Below are 22,145 nucleotides of genomic sequence, written 5' to 3'. Positions count from 1 at the left end.
TGTTTTTGGTGACAAGCCGAGTTTCTTCATCCTCCTGAAGTTGAAGAGGCGCTGCTGCGCCTTCAACACGCTGTCTGTGTGGGTGGACCATTTCAGTTTGTCTGTGGTGTGTACGCCGAGGAACTAAACTTTCCACCTTCTCCACTACTGTCCCGTCGATGTGGATAGGGGGCTGCTCCCTCTGCTGTTTCCTGAAGTCCACGATCATCTTTTTTGTTGACATTGAGTTTGAGGTTATTTTCCTGACACCACACTCCGAGGGCCCTCACCACCTCCCTGTAGGTAATCAAGCCTACCACTAGTGTTGTCTGCAAACTTGATTGAGTTGGAGGCGTGCATGGCCACGCAGTCATGGGTGAAAAGGGAGTACAGGAGGGCTGAGAACACACACTTGTGGGGCCCCAGTGTTGCGGATCAGCGGGGTGGAGACGTTTCCTACCCTCACCACCTGGGGGCGGCCCGTCAGAACCCAGTTGCACAGGGCGGGGTCTCGAGCTTAATGACGAGTTTGGAGGGTACTATGGCGTTAAATGCTGAGCTGTAGTCGAACAGCATTCTTACGTAGGTATTCCTCTTGTCCAGATGGGTTAGGGCAGTGTGACTGCGTCGCCTGTGGACCTATTGGAGTGGGTCTAGGATGGAGGTGATATGGTCGTTGACTAGTCTCTCAAAGCACTTCATGACGACGGAAGTGAGTGATAGTCATTTAGCTCAGTTACCTTAGCTTTCTTGGGAACAGGAACAATGGTGGCCCTCTTGAAGCATGTGGGCACAGCAGACTTGGATAAGGTTTGATTGAATATGTCCGTAAACACACCAGCCAGCTGGTCTGCGTATGCTCTGAGGACGCGGCTAGGGATGCTGTCTGGGCCGGCAGCCTTGCGAGGGTTAACACGTTTAAATGTTTTACTCATGTTGGCTGCGGTGAAGGAGAGCCCGCAAGTTTTGGTAGCGGGCCGTGTCGGTGGCAGTGTATTGTCCTCAAAGCGAGCAAAGAAGTTGTTTAGTTTGTCTGGGAGCAAGACATCGTGGTCTGCGACGGAGCTGGTTTGGTTTTTGTAGTCCATGATTGACTGTAGACCCTGCCACATACCTCTCGTGTCTGAGCCATTGAATTGCGACTCTACTTTGTCTTTATACTGACGCTTAGCTTGTTTGATTGCCTTGCGGAGGGAATAGCTACACTGTTTGTATTCGGTCATGTTTCCGGTCGCCTTGCCCTGATTAAAAGTGTGGGTTGGCGCTTTCAGTTTTACGTGAATGCTGCCATCAATCCACGGTTTCTGGTTGGGGAAGGTTTTAATAGACTCTGTGGGTACAACATCACCGACGCACTTGCTAATAAACTCGCACACCGAATCAGCGTATTCATCAATGTTATTGTCCGACGCTATGCGGAACATATTGCAGTCCACGTGATCGAAGCAATCTTGAAGCGTGGAATCCGATTGGTCGGACCAGCTTTGAACAGACCTGAGCACGGGCGTTTTCTGTTTTAGTTTCTGTCTATAAGGCATACACCCCCGCCCTTCTTCTTACCAGAGAGATGTTTGTTTCTGTCGGCGCGATGCGTGAAGAAACCAGGTGGTTGTACCGACTCTGATAACGTATCCCGAGTGAGCCATGTTTCCGTGAAACAAAGAACGTTACAATGTCTGATGTCTCTCTGGAAGGCAACCCTTGCTCGGATTCCGTCTACCTTGTCAAGAGACTGGACATTGGTGAGTAGTAGGGCTCGGGAGCGGTGCGCGATGTGCCCGTCTACGGAGCCTGACCAGAAGACCGCTCCATCTGCCCCTTCTGCGGTGCCGTTGTTTTGGGTCGCCGGCTGGGATCCGATCCATTGTCCTGGGTGGTGGACCAAATAGAGGATCCGCTTCGGGAAAGTTGTATTACTGGTCATAATGTTGGTGAGATGACGTTGCTCTTCTATCCAATAGTTTTTCCCGGCTGTAAGATTTCCTGGGGTAACAATGTAAGAAATAACACATACCAAGTAGTGGGGCAGCCGTTTGGTGGTTCGAATCGCAGAATGTAGCTTTGCGTTTCCAAACTCTCGCTGGGTATAGACTTGTGAGTACAAGATGTACTTATTAGAGCCAAATGTATTAGACTGGTTTCAACTGTTCTGCCTGCGGATATGGAACACGGACCTGTTCACCGGAAGTGCTGTTTTTGACTCTCTCGCAACTTTTTTTTTTTTCCCTAGCCACCGTGCTTCTACATCTGCATTGCTTGCTGTTTGGGGTTCTACGCTGGTTTTCTGTAGAAGCACTTTGTGTGAAATCTGACGTAAAAAGGGCTTTAGAAATGCATTTCATATGGAATTGCGTGATGCTCTGTGTGACGTATTTACTCCCTCCGTGCACAGCTAGCTAGTATAATTACATCACGGGGGTTAATGGTACTGAACTGAAGGCCATCACTTTAAAAAGTGGGTGGAGGCAATCACCATTAAGGTCATTAAGGGAAGGAAGAGTACGTGCTTAACTCTAAATTCCCTTCTGTGAACCATTTAAAGGTGCTTGGAACCAAAAATAGATTTTTGTTTTGTATGATACACATCAAGGACGAGACTGGCGAGGCCACCTCCAAGGCGATGGTGGACATTAACACCCACGGTCATCTTGAGTGACCGAGGTCATGAACGCTGGAATGGTTATTTTTTACAATTTCTTTTTGTTTTTTTCCATGGTACAAAATTAGACATATTTCAATATCACTTTCCTACCCCCTCCTCCAGGTTTGGTGACTGGACCAACCAGACCCTCAAGACTGCCATGGGCAAGTCCCTTGATTGGTACCAGGAAGGATGGGAGAACAACCTGAAGGTAAGTCTCTCTTTGCACACGACAGCAGCATCCAGGCCTCCACCGAGTACGGACGGGAGCCGCAGCTGTTGACTGAGGTAAACAATGCAATGGTTATTGCATATACTGTAGTCTTTCAAATTTTTGTATAACCTACTTTCAGATCACTAAAACCTCACCCGATGTGGTGAAAGTTTTTGAACCAGATCAGAAAGCCTTCGAGGACCACCTTCCTATGAAATGTATATGATTGTATTTATTCCTGTTATCAATCAAGGTGAGACTGAACATGGACGAGGCGCAGGAGAAACAGAAGGAGAGCTACCGGAGCAGAATCAAGAAGGGGACCAAGTGCTACGACATCTGGGCAAATGACTTGGTTTGGAAGAAGGACGAAAGGAAGGCGAGACCTGGGGAAAACCTCGCTGCTCTTTTGCTCCTAGCTGGGGTCACCATCTGTTAAAGTGAATATTTAAAATCTCAACTATTTGCATACAAAACAACCTGAAGCTACTTTTAGTTTCCCTAACGCTGATATTTTTTTCTGTCTTCCTAGGGTTACCTCGGTGGAAGCCAACAATCAGTCGACCACTGAAAGCCCTGACGCCCTACACTTCAGGGAAGCTCGATAGACAAAGTAAGTTAAGTTTTGGTTGACATTTGAGAAAAGCAGGAAATTGTAGTTATGCTGAGCGTAATAAAATGTATCTCTTCAATTTACCTCTCCAAATGACTTTAGGACCATCGACTAGCCGAGCCCCCCAGCAGGTATCCCATCCACCAGAACCAGTGAGTTCGGATCAGTTTGATTCTCTGTGCTCTGAGTCGGAGTGGGACCAGTTAGGCTATACCTTCCAAAAGTGTTGAAGTACATATCTCCCATTTCTAACACTGCACCCATCCATTACATTTTCTCAGTGTAACCTGTGTGTTTGCTTGTTTGTGTCATCTGGCTCCTACCTTGTTCCCTTTAACTCTGCTCCTGTTCTCAACATTGAGAACAAGGGACAGGCAGAACCTACCACCCACACAGCAACCACCTCCTCTATATTCCAAAAACCAGAATTCAGTATTTTATTCTATGATTGCCATTTGAGTGTACAGAAAATCTGTGAAAATAAATTCATGACACAACTCTACCAAAAACGATCAAAGTTAATGTATTAAAATATTGACAGGTTGGGTTTCACAAGGTGTTCATTATTGGAAGCTGTAAGGTATCCTTTGATGGTATTTATTTGTTCCAGGTTATTCATTGTTTATATATATATATATATATATATATGTATATATATGTACAACCACAAGGGTGTATTAATTAGATGGGGAGGAGGGGGGGGTGGATGAATCATAATAGTGGACTACTGAAATAAGATTATTTCAGTGTAGATAAGGGCAGGTTAAAATATAAACATGACAGCCAGACAAGCCAGTGACTGAATCAAAAAGATTTACATCTGAATTGAGTGGACATCAGCTTACGTTGTGATCTATAAGGTAAGTAACTTTAATGTGTCATGCAGAATACACGTATTCGTTGCCATTTCTGAAACGTAGCAACGCTTAAGACATGGACTTCATGTAATGTTGACGAGGTACCCCAAAAAGTAGTTTGAATGAACGTTTCCATGTTATTAGCTAAACAAAGCTTGTTTAAACAGCGAAATTGTCGCAGAAATCAGCCTTGTTTGCGTAGCGACGAAGAAAATAACACAATTTAGCCTGTGATCTCCAAAATTCCAATGACTAGGTAATCACACCGTTGATATAGCAATGGACGCTAATAGTTGATCGAATCCTATTGTGACGCAGTGGAGGACAGTATTTGGCATGACAGGCCCAAATTGAATTTATTAGTCTCTCACTCATATAGCAAAATGTGTACAATTGCAGGAAATTTGCTTTACAACTGCAAAAATGTCAACACCTTATGGGAAAATGATGAAACAATATGGCAGTCCCCGCACCACAATGTGCATTCTGTTGGGCATGCACAAATAGGCTGTTGATTGCGCGCACAGAAGAAAGTGTGTAACTTTCCCTTAATCAGATTTTAGTTTCCAAATAATTCATTAGTGCAACAATTTCATGAATGTATCAGTTTTGATCAAAGAGTAATTCCACGAGCCAAGCTGTTTCAAAATGTTCAGCACCGCATGACGTTTCACAGTTCAGCACCAGGATGTGGATAGCACACATGACATCAATGCCATAACCTCACGCTTGGTTTTGCAGGGGTCCTCCAATGTGCAAATAAAACTACCCAAATTAATTTCCCAAAAGGAATCTGGTACATATGTTTGTGTGAAGTAACAATTTGTTCATTCATTCTCAAAGGGTATATGGTAACAAGGCTTGTTGACGCTCATACACATGCTCTGCTAAGACCCGTTCAAGCCAGTGTCAAAAAGCCTCAACTTTTTCCAAAAGCAAATTCCGTCATCTCCTACATGACAATCGGCCAACAGGCTTACATAGACTTTTAGCCGTCATTGTTGTGGTTCTTATAATTGGGTAGACTCTGGTAGAGAGAGAGAGCCACTATCAATGCTACTGGTCGAAAAAAATACAGGAGCAGGGTAGGAACGAGCTTAACAGAAATTGCTATTCATGCAGGTGGTATCCAGGTATTTAGAAGCATCAAAATATCAGCTGCATTTCAACTGTATTTTGACTGCATTTTTGCTGTGAACGTAACAGTGATAGCCTTGGCAGAACAGCATAAACAGATCTGGGAGTGTGGCTTTCAGTTAGTTCTTTTTGGCAACCCATTCCATGAGAGTGAGTGTCTCGCCAGTTCATCTGTTCTGTTATATTTAATCAAATCTGACTAACCCAGTGCACTGCCTGCTATGAATTCTATCTGATGGTGTTTGCATGTTTAGGTAAAAATACAAATAATGTCCCCATTTGGAACACTGACAAGTAAAGAGCATACATATATAGTACCAGACAAAAGTTTAGACACACCTACTCATTCCAAGGTTTTTCTTTATTTTTACTATTTTCTACATTGTAGAATAATAATGACGACATCAAAACTATGAAATAACACACATGGAATCATGTAGTAAGCAAAAAAGTGTTAAACAAATCAAAATCTGTTTTATATGTGAGATTCTTCAAATTAGCCACCCTTTGCCTTGATGACAGCTTTGCACACTCTTGGTATTCTCTTATCCAGCTTCATGAGGTAGTCACCTGGAATGCATTTCAGTTAACAGGTGTGCCTTGTGGAATTTCATTCCTTCTTAATGTGTTTGAGCCAGTCAGTTGTGTTGTGACAAGGTAGGGCTGGTATACAGAAGATGGTCTTTTACCAAATAGGGCTAAGTCCATTTATCTGACAAGAACAGCTCAAATAAGCAAAGAGAAATGACAGTCCATCATTACTTTAAGACATGAAGGTCAGTCAATGCGGAACATTTCAAGAACTTTGATAGTTTCTTCAAGTGCAGTCGCAAAAACCATCAAGCGCTATGATGAAACTGGCTCTTATGAGGACCGCCACAGGAAAGGAAGACCCAGAGTTACCTTTGCTGCAGAGGATAAGTTCATTAGAGTTACCAGCCTCAGAAATTGCAGCCCGAATAAATGCTTCACAGAGTTCAAGTAACAGACACATCTCAACATCAACTGTTCAGAGAAGACTGCGTGAATCAGGCCTTTATGTCGAATTGCTGCAAAGAAACCACTCCTAAAGGACACCGATAAGAAAAAGAGACTTGCTTGGGCCAAGGAACACGAGCAATGGACATTAGACCAGTGGAAATCTGTCCTTTGGTCTGATTAGTGTGTCTTTGTGAGACGCAGAGTAGGTGAACGGATGATCTCCGCATGTGTGGTTCCCACCGTGAAGCATGGAGGAGGAGGTGTGACGGTGCTTTGCTGGTGACACTGTCTGTGTTTAATTTAGAATTCAAGGCACGCTTAACCAGCATGTTTACCACAGCCTTCTGCAGCGATACACCATCCCATCTGGTTTGCGCTTAGTGGGACTGTCATTTGTTTTTCAAAAGTACAATGACCCAACATACCTCCAGACTGTGTACGGGCTATTTGACCAATAAGGTAGAGTGATATAGTGCTGTATCAGACTGCCCTGACCTCCACAATCACCCAACCTCAACCCAATTGAGATGGTTTGGGAGGAGTTGGACCACATAGTTAAGGAAAAGCAGCCAACAAGTGCTCAGCATATGTGGGATGTCCTTTAAGAATGTTGGAAAAGCATACCAGGTGAAGCTGGTTGAGAGAATGCCAAGAGTGTGCAAAGCTGTCATCAAGGCAAAAGGTGGCTACTTTGAAGAATCTAAAATATTTTGGTTACTACATGATTCCATATGTGTTATTTCACAGTTTTGATGTCTTAACTATTATTCTACAAAGAAAATAGTAAAAATAAAGAAAAACCCTTGAATGAATAGGCGTGTCCAAACTTTTGACTGATACTGTATATGTCAACTTTTTATAGATTTGTTACATTTTCACAAAAGTAGTGCTATAATAGTGGACCAATAGAGCGCCTGTAGCACAGGCAAACATATTTTTCCAGCACCCCAATTGAAAATAACATTCATTAAAAGTACCCTGCACCACCAAACTTCTTCCCGTGGCGTTGCCCAAGGGGTGTACGTTTTTGGTTTTTGCCCTAACACAACACAGCTGATTCAAATGATAAAAGCTTGATGATTAGTTGATTATTTGAACGGTTAAAGGATGAGAGAGGGAGGGGTCTGACTGGATGGGTCCTTAAAAAAGGAGAGCAGGAAGCGGTAGAACTCAACTCACAAACAGAGCGCTGACATGACCAGACTGCAGGTGAGAGTTCAACATAGTACTGTATCGGATTTCATCCCAAATGGTGTCTTACTAGGTGTGCCATGCATCGGGGTTAGTTAGCTAGGGTGCTGTTTTGGGGAGAACCCAAGAGCATAGACTTCTCCTCTACTTAAGTAGATGGTGACTATCAGATGCTTTCAATTCCCTATGTAGTGCCATTTGGAGTCAAACATTCCTGTGTGCCAGGCTAATCTACTGTATGTGGTGGAAGAGATGATAGCTGGTATTCCTCAGCCCTTCATTAGTTGAATGTGATAAGTGGACTTACTGGGGTGCTCGAGCAGAGGTTGGGGAAACAGATGGCTTCTCTCGTGTGTGTGTGTGTGTGTCAGGAGACTATCACCATGGCGATGTTGACCCTTCTACTGCTTCTCAGCGCTGCCTTTACACTGGGCGACATAATGACTGCGAACATAGCAAGTAAGAGTCAGCTTCACACTTTACATCACGAGTGTCGAACTCATTCCACAGAGTGCCTAGTATCTGCAGGTGGTTTACCTTTCAATGAAGACAACCAGGTGAGGGGAGTTCTAAATTGATCAATAGAGGGAGGCGCTAAAACCTGTAGATGCTCTTTGGAATGAGTTTGTGCTTTACATCATTCGTTGTGTATATTTTGTTGTGGTATGACTGCTCTAAAAATGTTATTTATGATGCAAGGGGATTTGTATGTCTGTCAGTCTCGACTATCCTTTCAAGTCGGCTGCAATTTCGTAACACTCCCTGTCTTCTCCTTTCAGATGATTTGGTGAAATTTGCAGCAGACAAAAGAAACCCATGCCCCAGAGGCTGGTTCCAATTTAATTCACGCTGCTTCATGTTTGTCAAAACTGCAATGACATGGCCCAAAGCAGAGGTATAATGCTTACCCTCTACAATTGAAATGATCTGGCTCTTTTAGTTAAAGGGTCTTTGGCCTTATTTTAACAGGCGCCTCCTTGCACAAAGGCGGAGGTAGCGGTCCTGCTGCTGGGTTGTTGCCCTCTTACAGCCTCCTCCACGTCTCCTGATCTACTGGCCTGTCTCCTGGTAGTGCCTCAATGCTCTGGACACTACGCTGACAGATCCAGCAAACCTTCTTGCCACAGCTCGCATTGATGTGCCATCCTGGATGAGCTGCACTACCTGAGCCACTTGTGTGGGTTGTAGACTCCGTCTCATGCTACCACTAGAGTGAAAGCACCGCCAGCATTCAAAAGTGACCAAAACATCGGCCAGGAAGCATAGGAACTGAGGAGTGGTCTGTGGTCCCCACCTGCAGAACCACTCCTTTATTGGGGGTGTCTTGCTAATTGCCTATAATTTCCACCTGTTGTCTATTCCATTTGCACAACAGCATGTGAAATTTATTGTCAATCAGTGTTGCTTCCTAAGTGGACAGTTTGATTTCACAGAAGTGTGATTGACTTGGAGTTACATTGTGTTGTTTAAGTGTTCCCTTTATTTTTTTGAGCAGTGTATATGACCATAACAGACAGTATCTGGTGTGGCCACCAGCTGCATTAAGTACTGCAGTGCATCTCCTCATGGACTGCACCAGAGTTGCCAGTTCTTGCTGTGAGATGTTACCCCACTCTACCACGAAGGCACCTGCAAGTTTCTGGACAATTCTGGGGCTATGGGAATGGCCCTAACCCTCACCCGCCGATCCAACAGGTCCCAGACGTGCTCAATATGATTGAGATCCGGGCTCTTCGCTGAACACTGGCATTCCTGTCTTGCAGGAAATCACCCACAGAACTAGCAGTATGGCTGGTGGGGTTGTCATGTCAGGATGAGCCTGCAGGAAGGGTACCACATGAGGGAGGAGGATGTCTTCCCTGTACTGCACAGCGTTGATTGCCTGCTATGACGACAACCTCAGTCTGACGCTGTGACACACCGCCCCAGACCATGCCGGACCCTCCAAATCGCTCCAGAGTACAGGCCTCGGTGTAACGCTCATTCCTTAGACGATAAACGCGATTCTGACCATCACCCCTGGTGAGAGAAATCCGCGACTTGTCAGTGAAGAGCTTTTTTTGTTTATTTTCAGTCCTGTCTGGTCCAGCGAGGGTGGGTTTGTGCCCGTAGGTGATGTCTGGTGAGGTCCTGCCTTACAACAGGCCTACAAGACCTCAGTCCAGCCTTTTGCGGACCGTCGGAGGGTTTGTGCCTTCCTAGTGTAGCTCGGGCAGTTGCAATCCTGTGCAGGTGTTACACGTGGTCTGCCACTGCGAGGTCGGTCCTGTCTCACTGCACGCACAATGCAATTTATTGCCCTGGCCACATCTGCAGTTCTCATGCCTCCTTGCAGCATGCTTAAGGCAGTATTAGACTTAAAATGAATCATCCAGCGATCATACACTGTTTACCAGGGGTAGGGCTACCGACGTTAAGGCTAATCTGAAGATGGTGCTGGCTAAAGCTAAAACTGGCGAGTATAGAGATTGTTATCCACGTCGGCACCAACAATGTTAGGATGAAACAGTCAGAGATCACCAACCGCAACATAGCTTCAGCGTGTAAATCAGCTAGAAAGATGTGTCGGCATCGCGTAATTGTCTCTGGCCCCCTCCCAGTTAGGGGGCGTGATGAGCTCTACAGCAGAGTCTCAACTCAATCGCTGGTTAAACTGTTTTCTGCCCCTCCCAAAAGAGAATTTGTAGATAATTGGCCCTCTTTCTGGGACTCACCCACAAACGGGACCAAGCCTGGCCTGCTGAGTGACGGACTCCATCCTAGCTGGAGGGGCGCTCTCATCTTATCTACGAACATAGACAGGGCTCTAACTCCTCTAGCTCCACAATGAAATAGGGTGCAGGCTAGGCAGCAGGCTGTTAGCCAGCCTGCCAGCTTAGTGGAGTCTGCCACTAGCACAGTCAGTGTAGTCAGCTCAGCTATCCCCATTGAGACCGTGTCTGTGCCTCGACCTAGGTTGGGCAAAACTAAACATGGCGGTGTTCGCCTTCGCAATCTCACTAGAATAAAGACCTCCATTCCTGCCATTATTGAAAGAGATCGTGATACCTCATCTCAAAATAGGGCTACTTAATGTTAGATCCCTCACTTCAAAGGCAGTTATAGTCAATGAACTAATCACTGATCATAATCTTGATGTGATTGGCCTGACTGAAACATGGCTTAAGCCTGATGAATTTACTGTGTTAAATGAGGCCTCACCTCCTGGTTAAACTAGTGACCATATTCCCTGTGCATCCCGCAAAGGCGGAGGTGTTGCTAACATTTACAATAGCAAATTTCAATTTACCAAAAAAAATGACGTTTTCGTCTTTTGAGCTTCTAGTCATGAAATCTATGCAGCCTACTCAGTCACTTTTTATAGCTACTGTTTACAGGCCTCCTGGGCCATATACAGCGTTCCTCACTGAGTTCCCTGAATTCCTATCGGACATTGTAGTCACAGCAGATAATATTCTAATTTTTGGTGACTTTAATATTCACATGGAAAAGTCCACAGACCCACTCCAAAAGGCTTTCGGAGCCATCGACTCAGTGGGTTTTGTTCAACATGTCTCTGGACCTACTCACTGCCACAGTCATACTCTGGACCTAGTTTTGTCCCGTGGAATAAGTGTTGTGGATCTTAATGTTTTTCCTCATAATCCTGGACTATCGGACCACCATTTTATTACGTTTGCAATTGCAACAAATAATCTGCTCAGACCCCAAACAGGGAGCATCAAAAGTCGTGCTATAAATTCTCAGACAACCCGAAGATTCCTTGATGCCCTTCCAGACTCTCTCTGCCTACCCAAGGACATCAGAGGACAAATATCAGTTAACCTGTTATGGCTAGGGGGCAGTATTTTCACAGCTGGATAAAAAACGTACCCGATTTAATCTGATTATTACTCCTGCCCAGAAACTAGAATATGCATATAATTATTAGCTTTGGATAGAAAACACTCCAAAGTTTCTAAAACTGTTTGAATGGTGTCTGTGAGTATAACAGAACTCATTTGGCAGGCCAAAACCTGAGAAGATTCTGTACAGGAAGTACCCTGTCTGACCATTTCTTGGCCTTCTTTGTCATCTCTATCCATTACAAAGGATCTCTGCTGTTACGTGACACTTCCTACGGCTCCAGTGGGCTCTCAGAGCCCGGGAAAAAGCCGAATGACGTAATTCAAAGCCCTGGCTGAAACACACGAGCACTTTTGCTAAGTGGTCTATCAGGGGACAGTGGGCTTAGGCGCGCGCACTGGCCGCCCCGGTCTTTCTTTTTTTCCCTCTATTTACCGAAACGCAGATTCCCGGTCGGAATATTATCGTTTTTTTACGAGAAAAATGGCATAAAAATTGATTTTAAACAGCGTTTGACATGCTTCGAAGTACGGTAATGAAATATTTAGAAATCTTTTGTCACGAAATGCGCCATGCGCACGACCCTTATTTACCATTCGGATAGTGTCTAGAACGCACGAACAAAACGCCGCTGTTGGACATAACTATGGATTATTTTGGACCAAACCAACATTTGTTATTGAAGTAGAAGTCCTGGGAGTGCATTCTGACGAAGAACATCAAAGGTAATCAAACTTTTCTAATAGTAAATCTGATTTTGGTGAGTGCTAAACTTGGTGGGTGTCTAAATAGCTAGCCCTGTGATGCCGGGCAATCTACTGAGAATATTGTAAAATGTGCTTTCACCGAAAAGCTATTTTAAAATCGGACATATCGAGTGCATAGAGGAGTTCTGTATCTATAATTCTTAAAATAATTGTTATGTTTTTTGTGAACGTTTATCGTGAGTAATTTAGTAAATTCACCGGAGGTTTGCGGGGGGTATGCTAGTTCTGAACGTCACATGCTAATGTAAAAAAGCTGGTTTTTGATAGAAATATGAACTTGATTGAACAAAACATGCATGCATTGTATAACATAATGTCCTATGGTTGTCATCTGATGAAGATCATCAAAGGTTAGTGCTGCATTTAGCTGTGGTTTTGTTTTTTGTGACATTATATGCTAGCTTGAAAAATGGGAAGTCTGATTATTTCTGGCTGGGTACTCTGCTGACATAATCTAATGTTTTGCTTTCGCTGTAAAGCCTTTTTGAAATCGGACAGTGTGGTTATATTAACGAGAGTCTTGTCTTTAAAATGCTGTAAAATAGTCATATGTTTGAAAAATGGAAGTTTTCGGATTTTAGAGGAATTTGTATTTCGCGCCACGCCCATCATTGGATATTGGAGCAGGTGTTCCGCTTGCGGAACATCTAGATGTAAGAGGTTAACCACCTAACTGAGGAACTCAATTTAACTTTGCGCAATACCCTAGATGGAGTTGCACCCCTAAAAACTAAAAACATTTGTCATAAGAAACTAGCTCCCTGGTATACAGAAAATACACGAGCTCTGAAGCAAGCTTCCAGAAAATTGGAACGGAAATGGCGCCACACCAAACTGGAAGTCTTCCGACTAGCTTGGAAAGACAGTACCGTGCATTATCGGAGAGCCCTCACTGCTGCTTGATCATCCTATTTTTCCAACTTAATTGAGGAAAATAAGAACAATCCAAAATTTATTTTTGATACTGTCGCAAAGCTAACTAAAAAGCAGCATTCACCAAGAGAGGATGGCTTTCACTTAAGCAGTAATAAATTCATGAACTTCTTTGAGGAAAAGATCATGATCATTAGAAAGCAAATTACGGATTCCTCTTTAAATCTGCGTATTTCTCCAAAGCTCCGTTTTCCTGAGGTTGCACAACTCTGCCAGGACCTAGGATCAAGGGAGACACTAAAGTGTTTTAGTACTATATCTCTTGACACAATGATGAAAATAATCATGGCCTCAAAACCTTCAAGCTGCATACTGGACCCTATTCCAACTAAACTACTGAAAGAGCTGCTTCCTGTGCTTGGCCCTCCTATGTTGAACATAATAAAACGGCTCTCTATCCACCGGATGTGTACCAAACTCGCTAAAAGTGGCAGTAATAAAGCCTCTCTTGAAAAAGCCAAACCTTGACCCAGAAAATATAAAAACTATCGGCCTATATTGAATCTCCCATTCCTCTCAATTTTTTTTGAAAAAGCTGTTGGGCAGCAACTCACTGCCTTCCTGAAGACAAACAATGTATACGAAACGCTTCAGTCTGGTTTTAGACCCCATCATAGCACTGAGACTGCACTTGTGAAGGTGGTAAATTACCTTTTAATGATGTCAGACCGAGGCTCTGCACCTGTCCTCGTGCTCCTAGATCTTAGTGCTGCTTTTGATACCATCGATCACCACATTCTTTTGGAGAGATTGGAAACCCAAATTGGTCTACACGGACAAGTTCTGGCCTGGTTTAGATCTTATCTGTCGGAAAGATATGTTTGTCGCTGTGAATGGTCTGTCCTCTGACAAATCAACTGTACATTTCGGTGTTCCTCAAGGTTCCGTTTTAGGACCACTATTGTTTTCACCATATATTTTACCTCTTGGGGATGTCATTCAAAAACATCATGTTAAATTTCACTGCTATGCGGATGACACACAGCTGTACATTTCAATGAAACATGGTGAAGCCCCAAAATTGTCCTCGCTAGAAGCCTGTGTTTCAGACATAAGGAAGTGGATGGCTGCAAACTTTTAAACTCGGACAAAACAGAGATGCTTGTTCTAGGTCCCAAGAAACAAAGAGATCTTCTGTTAAATCTGACAATTAATCTTGATGGTTGTACAGTCATCTCAAATAAAACTGAAGGACCTCGGCGTTACTCTGGACCCCGATCTCTCTTTTGAAGAACATATCAAGACTGTTTCAAGGGCAGCTTTTTTCCATCTACCTAACATTGCAAAAATCTGAAACTTTCTGTCCAAAAATGATGCAGAAAAATTAATCCATGCCTTTGTTACTTCTAGGTTGGACTACTGCAAAGCTCTACTTTCCGGCTACCCGGATAAAGCACTAAATAAACTTCAGTTAGTGCTAAATACGGCTGCTAGAATCCTGACTAGAACCAAGAAATGTGATCATATTACTCCAGTGTTAGCCTCCCTACACTGGCTTCCTGTTAAGGCAAGGGCTGATTTCAAGGTTTTACTGCTAACCTACAAAGCATTACATGGGCTTGCTCCTACCTATCTTTCCGGAATTTGGTCCTGCCGTACATACCTACACGTACGCTACGGTCACAAGACGCAGGCCTCCTAATTGTCCCTAGAATTTCTTAGCAAACAGCTGGAGGCAGGGCTTTCTCCTATAGAGCTCAATTTTTATGGAATAGTCTGCCTACCCATGTGAGAGATGCAGACTCTGTCTCAACCTTTAAGTCTTTACTGAAGACTCATCTCTTCAGTGGGTCCTATGATTGAGTGTAGTCTGGCCCAGGAGTGTGAAGGTGAACGGAAAGGCTCTGGAGCAACGAACCGCCCTTGCTGTCTCTGCCTGGCCGGTTCCCATCTCTCCACTGTGATTCTCTGCCTCTAACCCTATTACAGGGGCTGAGTCACTGGCTTATTGGTGTTCTTCCATGCCGTCCCTAGGTGGGGTGCGTCACTTGAATGGGTTGAGTCACTGACGTGGTCTTCCTGTCTGGGTTGGTGCCCCCCCCCTTGGGTTGTGCCGTGGCGGAGATCTTTGTGGGCTGTACTCGGCCTTGTCTCAGGATGGTAAGTTGGTGGTTGAAGATATCCCTCTAGTGGTGTGGGTCTGTGCTTTGGCAAAGAGGGTGGGGTTATATCCTTCCTGTTTGGCCCTGTCCGGGGGTATCGTCGGATGGGGCCACAGTGTCTCCTGACCCCTCCTGTCTCAGCCTCCAGTATTTATGCTGCAGTAGTTTGTGTCGGGGGGCTAGGGCCAGTCTGCTATATCTGGAGTATTTCTCCTGTCTTATCCGGTGTTCTGTGTGAATTTAAGTATGCTCTCTCTAATTCTCTCTTTATCTCTCTTTCTCGGAGGTCCTGAGACCAAGGACCATGACTCAGGACTACCTGACATGATGACTCCTTGCTGTCCCCAGTCCACCTGGCCGTGCTACTGCTCCAGTTTCAATTGTTCTGCCTGCGGCTATGGAACCCTGACCTGTTCACCGGACGTGCTTGTTGCACCCTCGACAACTACTATGATTATTATTATTATTTGACCATGCTGGTCAGTTATGAACATTTTAACATCTTGACCATGTTCTGTTATAATATCCACTCTGCACAGACAGAAGAGGACTGGCCACCCCTCATAGCCTGGTTCCTCTCTAGGTTTTTGGCCTTTCTAGGGAGTTTGTCCTAGCCACCGTGCTTCTTTCACATGCATTGCTTGCCGTTTGGGGTTTTAGGCTGGGTTTCTGTACAGCACTTTGAGATATCAGCTGATGTACGAAGGGCTATATAAATACATTTGATTTGAGACCCGACACGGAATAGGTTGCCTTTTGATACCATGCTATAGTACTCACTCCAGCCCACTGTGTCAGTGGATACTGCAATGGGCATTCTTTTTGTACATCTGTAAGATCTTCCAAACCAGGTTCTTTTTTATATAGACACTTTCTTAAAAACTACACCGACCTATCAACTTAACAAATGTCAGATACAACCTTAATCCCAAGGTCTCAAATGGAACAAGCCACCTAGTAAGTTGTTTCTGCGCCATAGCAAAGAGGAAGAGTCGAGAAGAGCGAGAAGGATAACTACGGCCAAAATCTGCCTTCTCAAGCGGGTAAGGTTTTTGTATGGCCGTCAATAAGATGTCGAATTTCATTGACGACAAATATAATGGCTTATTTGAGCAAATATACGTTTTGTAATGCTTAGGTTGTTACGAGTACTGATACAAGTAGCACACATGACATGCCAGAAACTGAGAAAACCATTTATATCGGAGTTGTGCCTGTCACACTGGAATCTGCTCTCTCATAGGCTAGAATGGTCCCACCTGATCTGCCCGACTGCATTCCATTGCAGACTCTACACATGGTTAGAGGCCAATATAATGGATCATCTGTGGCAATTGCTTTGGAGTTGAAATATCCAAGTATTCTTTCGAGATGATCAACTCAAATCTAGACCTACATCCAACAGTATTTCTTTCACTTTTGACAATGACTTCACACGAGGCCTTAGTCACATGACATGCCTAAATACTTATAACCACTAGGCTAATAAATCACATGTGTGAACAAGTGTTGCGATTGTGTGTGTCCCCGTTACTTGCTAAATGTCAATGAGCGTTGTCACCATCTTTCCTCTGCTGTACCTCAAACTGTGCTCATCACCAGCTGAGAAACTGGCGAGTTGATTACTCTTGGCACAGAGTTGTCTGAGCAGTGTCTTAACACCTACTCTGAGCTGATTGTTTCATTAGTCTTAAAACAGGATTCCTAGGACATGACATATTGATGAGTATACTAAGACCTCAAGCTGAACTGTTCAGGTATAGTATACCTTTCCCTGGAGTCACTCCTATCACTTTTACTCAACTATGACAACTGGGTACCTTTTCCACCTTTGCCTGAACAGCATCATATCCGCCAATCCAGGTAAGAGGGAAACTGCCAGTATTGATCAACACCACCGCCTGTAGAAATCGGAACTCTTCATAGCTGTGCACAGATGCCAGGTTTGCGCCAAGGTACTTTACAGTGTTGCGCACAGGTTCCAGTTTTTCTCCAAGTAACTGACAGTGGCGCTAGAGCAAGCAGTACACAGAGACAAAGACATGTCATAATGGAAGTATTAGTCAGTTGTCCAGTCTGAGAATTTGTCTTCTGGACTCAAATATTGCCATCGGAACTAATGTTCTATTAACAGGCTCTTAGAGATTAGTTAACCCATGCCCTGTGGGTTCTAATAGACAACAGGGCCCAACTCCACACAAATATTGCAAAGCCTATAGACATTATTAATTACAGCATATTTTACATGAGGCGCCTGTTAAAATAAGGCCAAAGACCCTTTAACTAAAAGAGCCAGATCATTTCAATTGTAGAGGGTAAGCATTATACCTCTGCTTTGGGCCATGTCATTGCAGTTTTGACAAACATGAAGCAGCGTGAATTAAATTGGAACCAGCCTCTGGGGCATGGGTTTCTTTTGTCTGCTGCAAATTTCACCAAATCATCTGAAAGGAGAAGACAGGGAGTGTTACGAAATTGCAGCCGACTTGAAAGGATAGTCGAGACTGACAGACATACAAATCCCCTTGCATCATAAATAACATTTTTAGAGCAGTCATACCACAACAAAATATACACAACGAATGATGTAAAGCACAAACTCATTCCACAGAGCATCTACAGGTTTTAGCGCCTCCCTCTATTGATCAATTTAGAACTCCCCTCACCTGGTTGTCTTCATTGAAAGGTAAACCACCTGCAGATACTAGGCACTCTGTGGAATGAGTTCGACACTCGTGATGTAAAGTGTGAAGCTGACTCTTACTTGCTATGTTCGCAGTCATTATGTCGCCCAGTGTAAAGGCAGCGCTGAGAAGCAGTAGAAGGGTCAACATCGCCATGGTGATAGTCTCCTGACACACACACACACCACACACGAGAGAAGCCATCTGTTTCCCCAACCTCTGCTCGAGCACCCCAGTAAGTCCACTTATCACATTCAACTAATGAAGGGCTGAGGAATACCAGCTATCATCTCTTCCACCACATACAGTAGATTAGCCTGGCACACAGGAATGTTTGACTCCAAATGGCACTACATAGGGAATTGAAAGCATCTGATAGTCACCATCTACTTAAGTAGAGAAGTCTATGCTCTTGGGTTCTCCCCAAAACAGCACCCTAGCTAACTAACCCCGATGCATGGCACACCTAGTAAGACACCATTTGGGATGAAATCCGATACAGTACTATGTTGAACTCTCACCTGCAGTCTGGTCATGTCAGCGCTCTGTTTGTGAGTTGAGTTCTACCGCTTCCTGCTCTCCTTTTTAAGGACCCATCCAGTCAGACCCCTCCCTCTCTCATCCTTTAACCGTTCAAATAATCAACTAATCATCAAGCTTTTATCATTTGAATCAGCTGTGTTGTGTTAGTACAAAAACCAAAACGTACACCCCTTGGGCAACGCCACGGGAAGAAGTTTGGTGGTGCAGGGTACTTTTAATGAATGTTATTTTCAATTGGGGTGCTGGAAAAATATGTTTGGCTGTGCAACAGGCGCTCTATTGGTCCACTATTATAGCACTACTTTTGTGAAAATGTAACAAATCTATAAAAAGTTGACATATACAGTACCAGTCAAAAGTTTGGACACACCTATTCATTCAAGGGTTTTTCTTTATTTTTACTATTTTCTTTGTAGAATAATAGTTAAGACATCAAAACTGTGAAATAACACATATGGAATCATGTAGTAACCAATATATTTTAGATTCTTCAAAGTAGCCACCTTTTGCCTTGATGACAGCTTTGCACACTCTTGGCATTCTCTCAACCAGCTTCACCTGGTATGCTTTTCCAACATTCTTAAAGGACATCCCACATATGCTGAGCACTTGTTGGCTGCTTTTCCTTAACTATGTGGTCCAACTCCTCCCAAACCATCTCAATTGGGTTGAGGTTGGGTGATTGTGGAGGTCAGGGCAGTCTGATGCAGCACTACATCACTCTACCTTATTGGTCAAATAGCCCGTACACAGCCTGGAGGTATGTTGGGTCATCGTACTGTTGAAAAACAAATGACAGTCCCACTAAGCGCAAACCAGATGGGATGGTGTATCGCTGCAGAAGGCTGTGGTAAACATGCTTGTTAAGCGTGCCTTGAATTCTAAATAAAACACAGACAGTGTCACCAGCAAAGCACCGTCACACCTCCTCCTCCATGCTTCACGGTGGGAACCACACATGCGGAGATCATCCGTTCACCTACTCTGCGTCTCACAAAGACACACTAATCAGACCAAAGGACAGATTTCCACTGGTCTAATGTCCATTGCTCGTGTTCCTTGGCCCAAGCAAGTCTCTTTATCTTGTCGGTGTCCTTTAGGAGGGGTTTCTTTGCAGCAATTCGACATTAAGGCCTGATGCACGCAGTCTCCTCTGAACATGTGTCTGTTACTTGAACTCTGTGAAGCATTTATTTGAGCTGCAATTTCTGAGGCTGGTAACTCTAATGAACTTATCCTCTGCAGCAAAGGTAACTCTGGGTCTTCCTTTCCTGTGGCGGTCCTCATAAGAGGCCGGTTTCATCATAGCGCTTGATGGTTTTTCCGACTGCACTTGAAGAAACTATCAAAGTTCATGAAATGTTCCGCATTGACTGACCTTCATGTCTTAAAGTAATGATGGACTGTCATTTCTCTTTGCTTATTTGAGCTGTTCTTATCAAATAAATGGACTTAGCCCTATTTGGTAAAAGACCATCTTCTGTATACTAGCCTTACCTTGTCACAACACAACTGACTGGCTCAAACACATTAACCTCTATGGGCTAGGTGGGACGCAGGCGTCCCCCCGTGGTGCACTCCATCAACAGCAGGTGCATTTCAAGAGCGGCAAATTTGAATCCAAATAAATGTCAAAATTCACATTTTTCAAACATACAACTATTTTACACCCTTTGAAAGATAAACATCTCCTTAATCTAACCACGTTTTACGATTTCAAAAAGGTTTTACGGCGAAAGCATAAATTTAGAGTATGTTAGGACAGTACATTCACAAGAGTTGTGTGTAATGTTTTGTCAATTCAAAGACAGGGTCACCAAAACCATAAAACCAGCTAAAATGATGCACTAACCTTTTACAATCTCCATCAGATGACACTCCTAGGACATTATGTTAGACAATGCATGCATTTTTAGTTCTATCAAGTTCATATTTATATCCAAAAACAGCGTTTTACTATGGCATTGATGTTGAGGAAATCGTTTCCCTCCAATAACCGGCAGTCAAGTCAGCATCACAAATTAAATAATTAAAATTAGAAAACATTGGTAAAATATTATATTGTCATTTAAAGAATTATAGATTTACATCTCTTGAACGCCATCAACTTGCCAGATTTAAAAATAACCTTACTGGGAAATCACACTTTGCAATAATCTGAGCACTGCGCCCAGAAAAATACGCGTTGCGATACAGACTAGTCGTCATGTTGGGGAGATCTAAAATCGAAAATACTATGTAAATAATCCATTACCTTTGATTCTCTTCATCAGATGTCACTTCCAGGTATCACAGGTCCATAACGAATGTAGTTTTGTTCAAAAAAGCTCATCATTTATGTCCAAAAATCTCCGTCTTGTTAGCACATGATCTAAGCCCGCCGGACTTCACTTCATGAACGAGGGGAAAAAATATATTTACGTTCGTTCAAACATGTCAAACGTTGTATAGCATAAATCATTAGGGCCTTTTTTAACCAGAACATGAATAATATTCAAGGTGGACATACTCTTTTATAACGTATTGGAACGAGGGTACCCAACATGAACTCGCGCGCCAGGTGTCTAATGGGCCATCATCGTTCCATGGCTCTTGTTCGGTCAGATCTCCCTCCAGAAGACTCAAAACACTTTGTAAAGGCTGGTGACATCTAGTGGAAGCAATAGGAAGTGCCAAAATATTCCTCAGCCCCTGTGTTTTTCAATGGCATAGGTTTAAAGGTAATACAACACATCAGGTATCCACTTCCTGTCAGAAAATGTCTCAGGGTTTTGCCTGCCAAATGAGTTCTGTTATACTCACAGACACCATTCAAACAGTTTTAGAAACTTTAGAGTGTTTTCTATCCATATATAATAAGTATATGCATATTCTAGTTACTGGGTAGGATTAGTAACCAGATTAAATCGGGTAGATTTTTTTATCCAGCCGTGCAAATACTGCCCCCTAGCCCTAACAGGTTAAGAAGGAAAGAAATTCCACAAATTCACTTTAAACAAGGCACACCTGTTAACTGAAATGAATTCCAGGTGACTACCTCATGAAGCTGGATAAGAGAATACCAAGAGTGTGCAAAGCTGTCATCAAGGCAAAGGGTGGCTACTTTGAAGAATCTCAAATAGAAATAGATTTAACACTTTTTTAGGTTACTACATGATTCCATATGTGTTATTTCATAGTTTTGATGTCATCATTATTATTCTACAACGTAGAAAATAGTACAAATAAAGAAAAACCCTGGAATGAGTAGGTGTGTCTAAACTTTTGTCTGGTACTATATATGTATGCTCTTTACTTGTCAGTGTTCCAAATGGGGACATTATTTGTATTTTTACCTAAACATGCAAACACCATCAGATAGAATTCATAGCAGGCAGTGCACTGGGTTAGTCAGATTTTGATTAAGTATAACAGAACAGATGAATTGGCGAGACATTCACTCTCATGGGATGGGTTGCCAAAAAGAACTAACTGAAAGCCACACTCCCAGATCTGTTTATGCTGTTCTGCCAAGGCTATCACTGTTACGGTTCACAGCAAAAATGCAGTCAAAATACAGTTGAAATGCAGCTGATATTTTGACGCTTCTATATCCCTGGATATCACCTGCATGAATAGCAATTTCTGTTAAGCTCGTTCCTACCCTGCTCCTGTATT

The 22,145-nt window shown here is 43.5% G+C and overlaps 1 protein-coding gene and 1 long non-coding RNA gene across 3 annotated transcripts; one reads left to right on the top strand and one right to left on the bottom strand.

Annotated features, from left to right (window-relative positions):
* Nucleotides 1–7,522: 7,522 nt before the first annotated feature.
* On the top strand, nt 7,523–8,535 carry LOC106600055 (uncharacterized). The gene is made up of 3 exons (XR_001327677.2): nt 7,523–7,631; nt 7,985–8,072; nt 8,393–8,535. It is a non-coding gene; the product is annotated as an uncharacterized lncRNA (long non-coding RNA).
* An 8,510-nt stretch (nt 8,536–17,045) lies between these two features.
* On the bottom strand, nt 17,046–18,532 carry LOC106568837 (ladderlectin-like). 2 transcript variants are annotated; one of them, XM_014139548.2, is made up of 4 exons: nt 18,467–18,532; nt 18,026–18,113; nt 17,590–17,705; nt 17,046–17,273 (listed from the first exon to the last, which is right to left on the bottom strand). In XM_014139548.2, the coding sequence occupies exons 1-4, from the start codon at nt 18,479–18,481 to the stop codon at nt 17,061–17,063; spliced, it is 432 nt and encodes a 143-aa protein (XP_013995023.1). In that variant the 5' UTR covers nt 18,482–18,532; the 3' UTR covers nt 17,046–17,060. The 2 variants fall into 2 exon arrangements, with proteins under 2 accessions (XP_013995023.1, XP_013995024.1); XM_014139549.2 differs by having other exon boundaries at nt 18,026–18,110.
* Between the last annotated feature and the right edge of the window lie 3,613 nt (nt 18,533–22,145).

The sequence above is a fragment of the Salmo salar genome, chromosome ssa14 (genome assembly GCF_905237065.1).
Source record: "Salmo salar chromosome ssa14, Ssal_v3.1, whole genome shotgun sequence".
Classification (NCBI taxonomy): domain Eukaryota; kingdom Metazoa; phylum Chordata; class Actinopteri; order Salmoniformes; family Salmonidae; genus Salmo; species Salmo salar.
The sequence above is the reverse complement of the archived record's forward strand: the minus strand, read 5'-3'. Positions and strand labels throughout refer to the sequence as shown.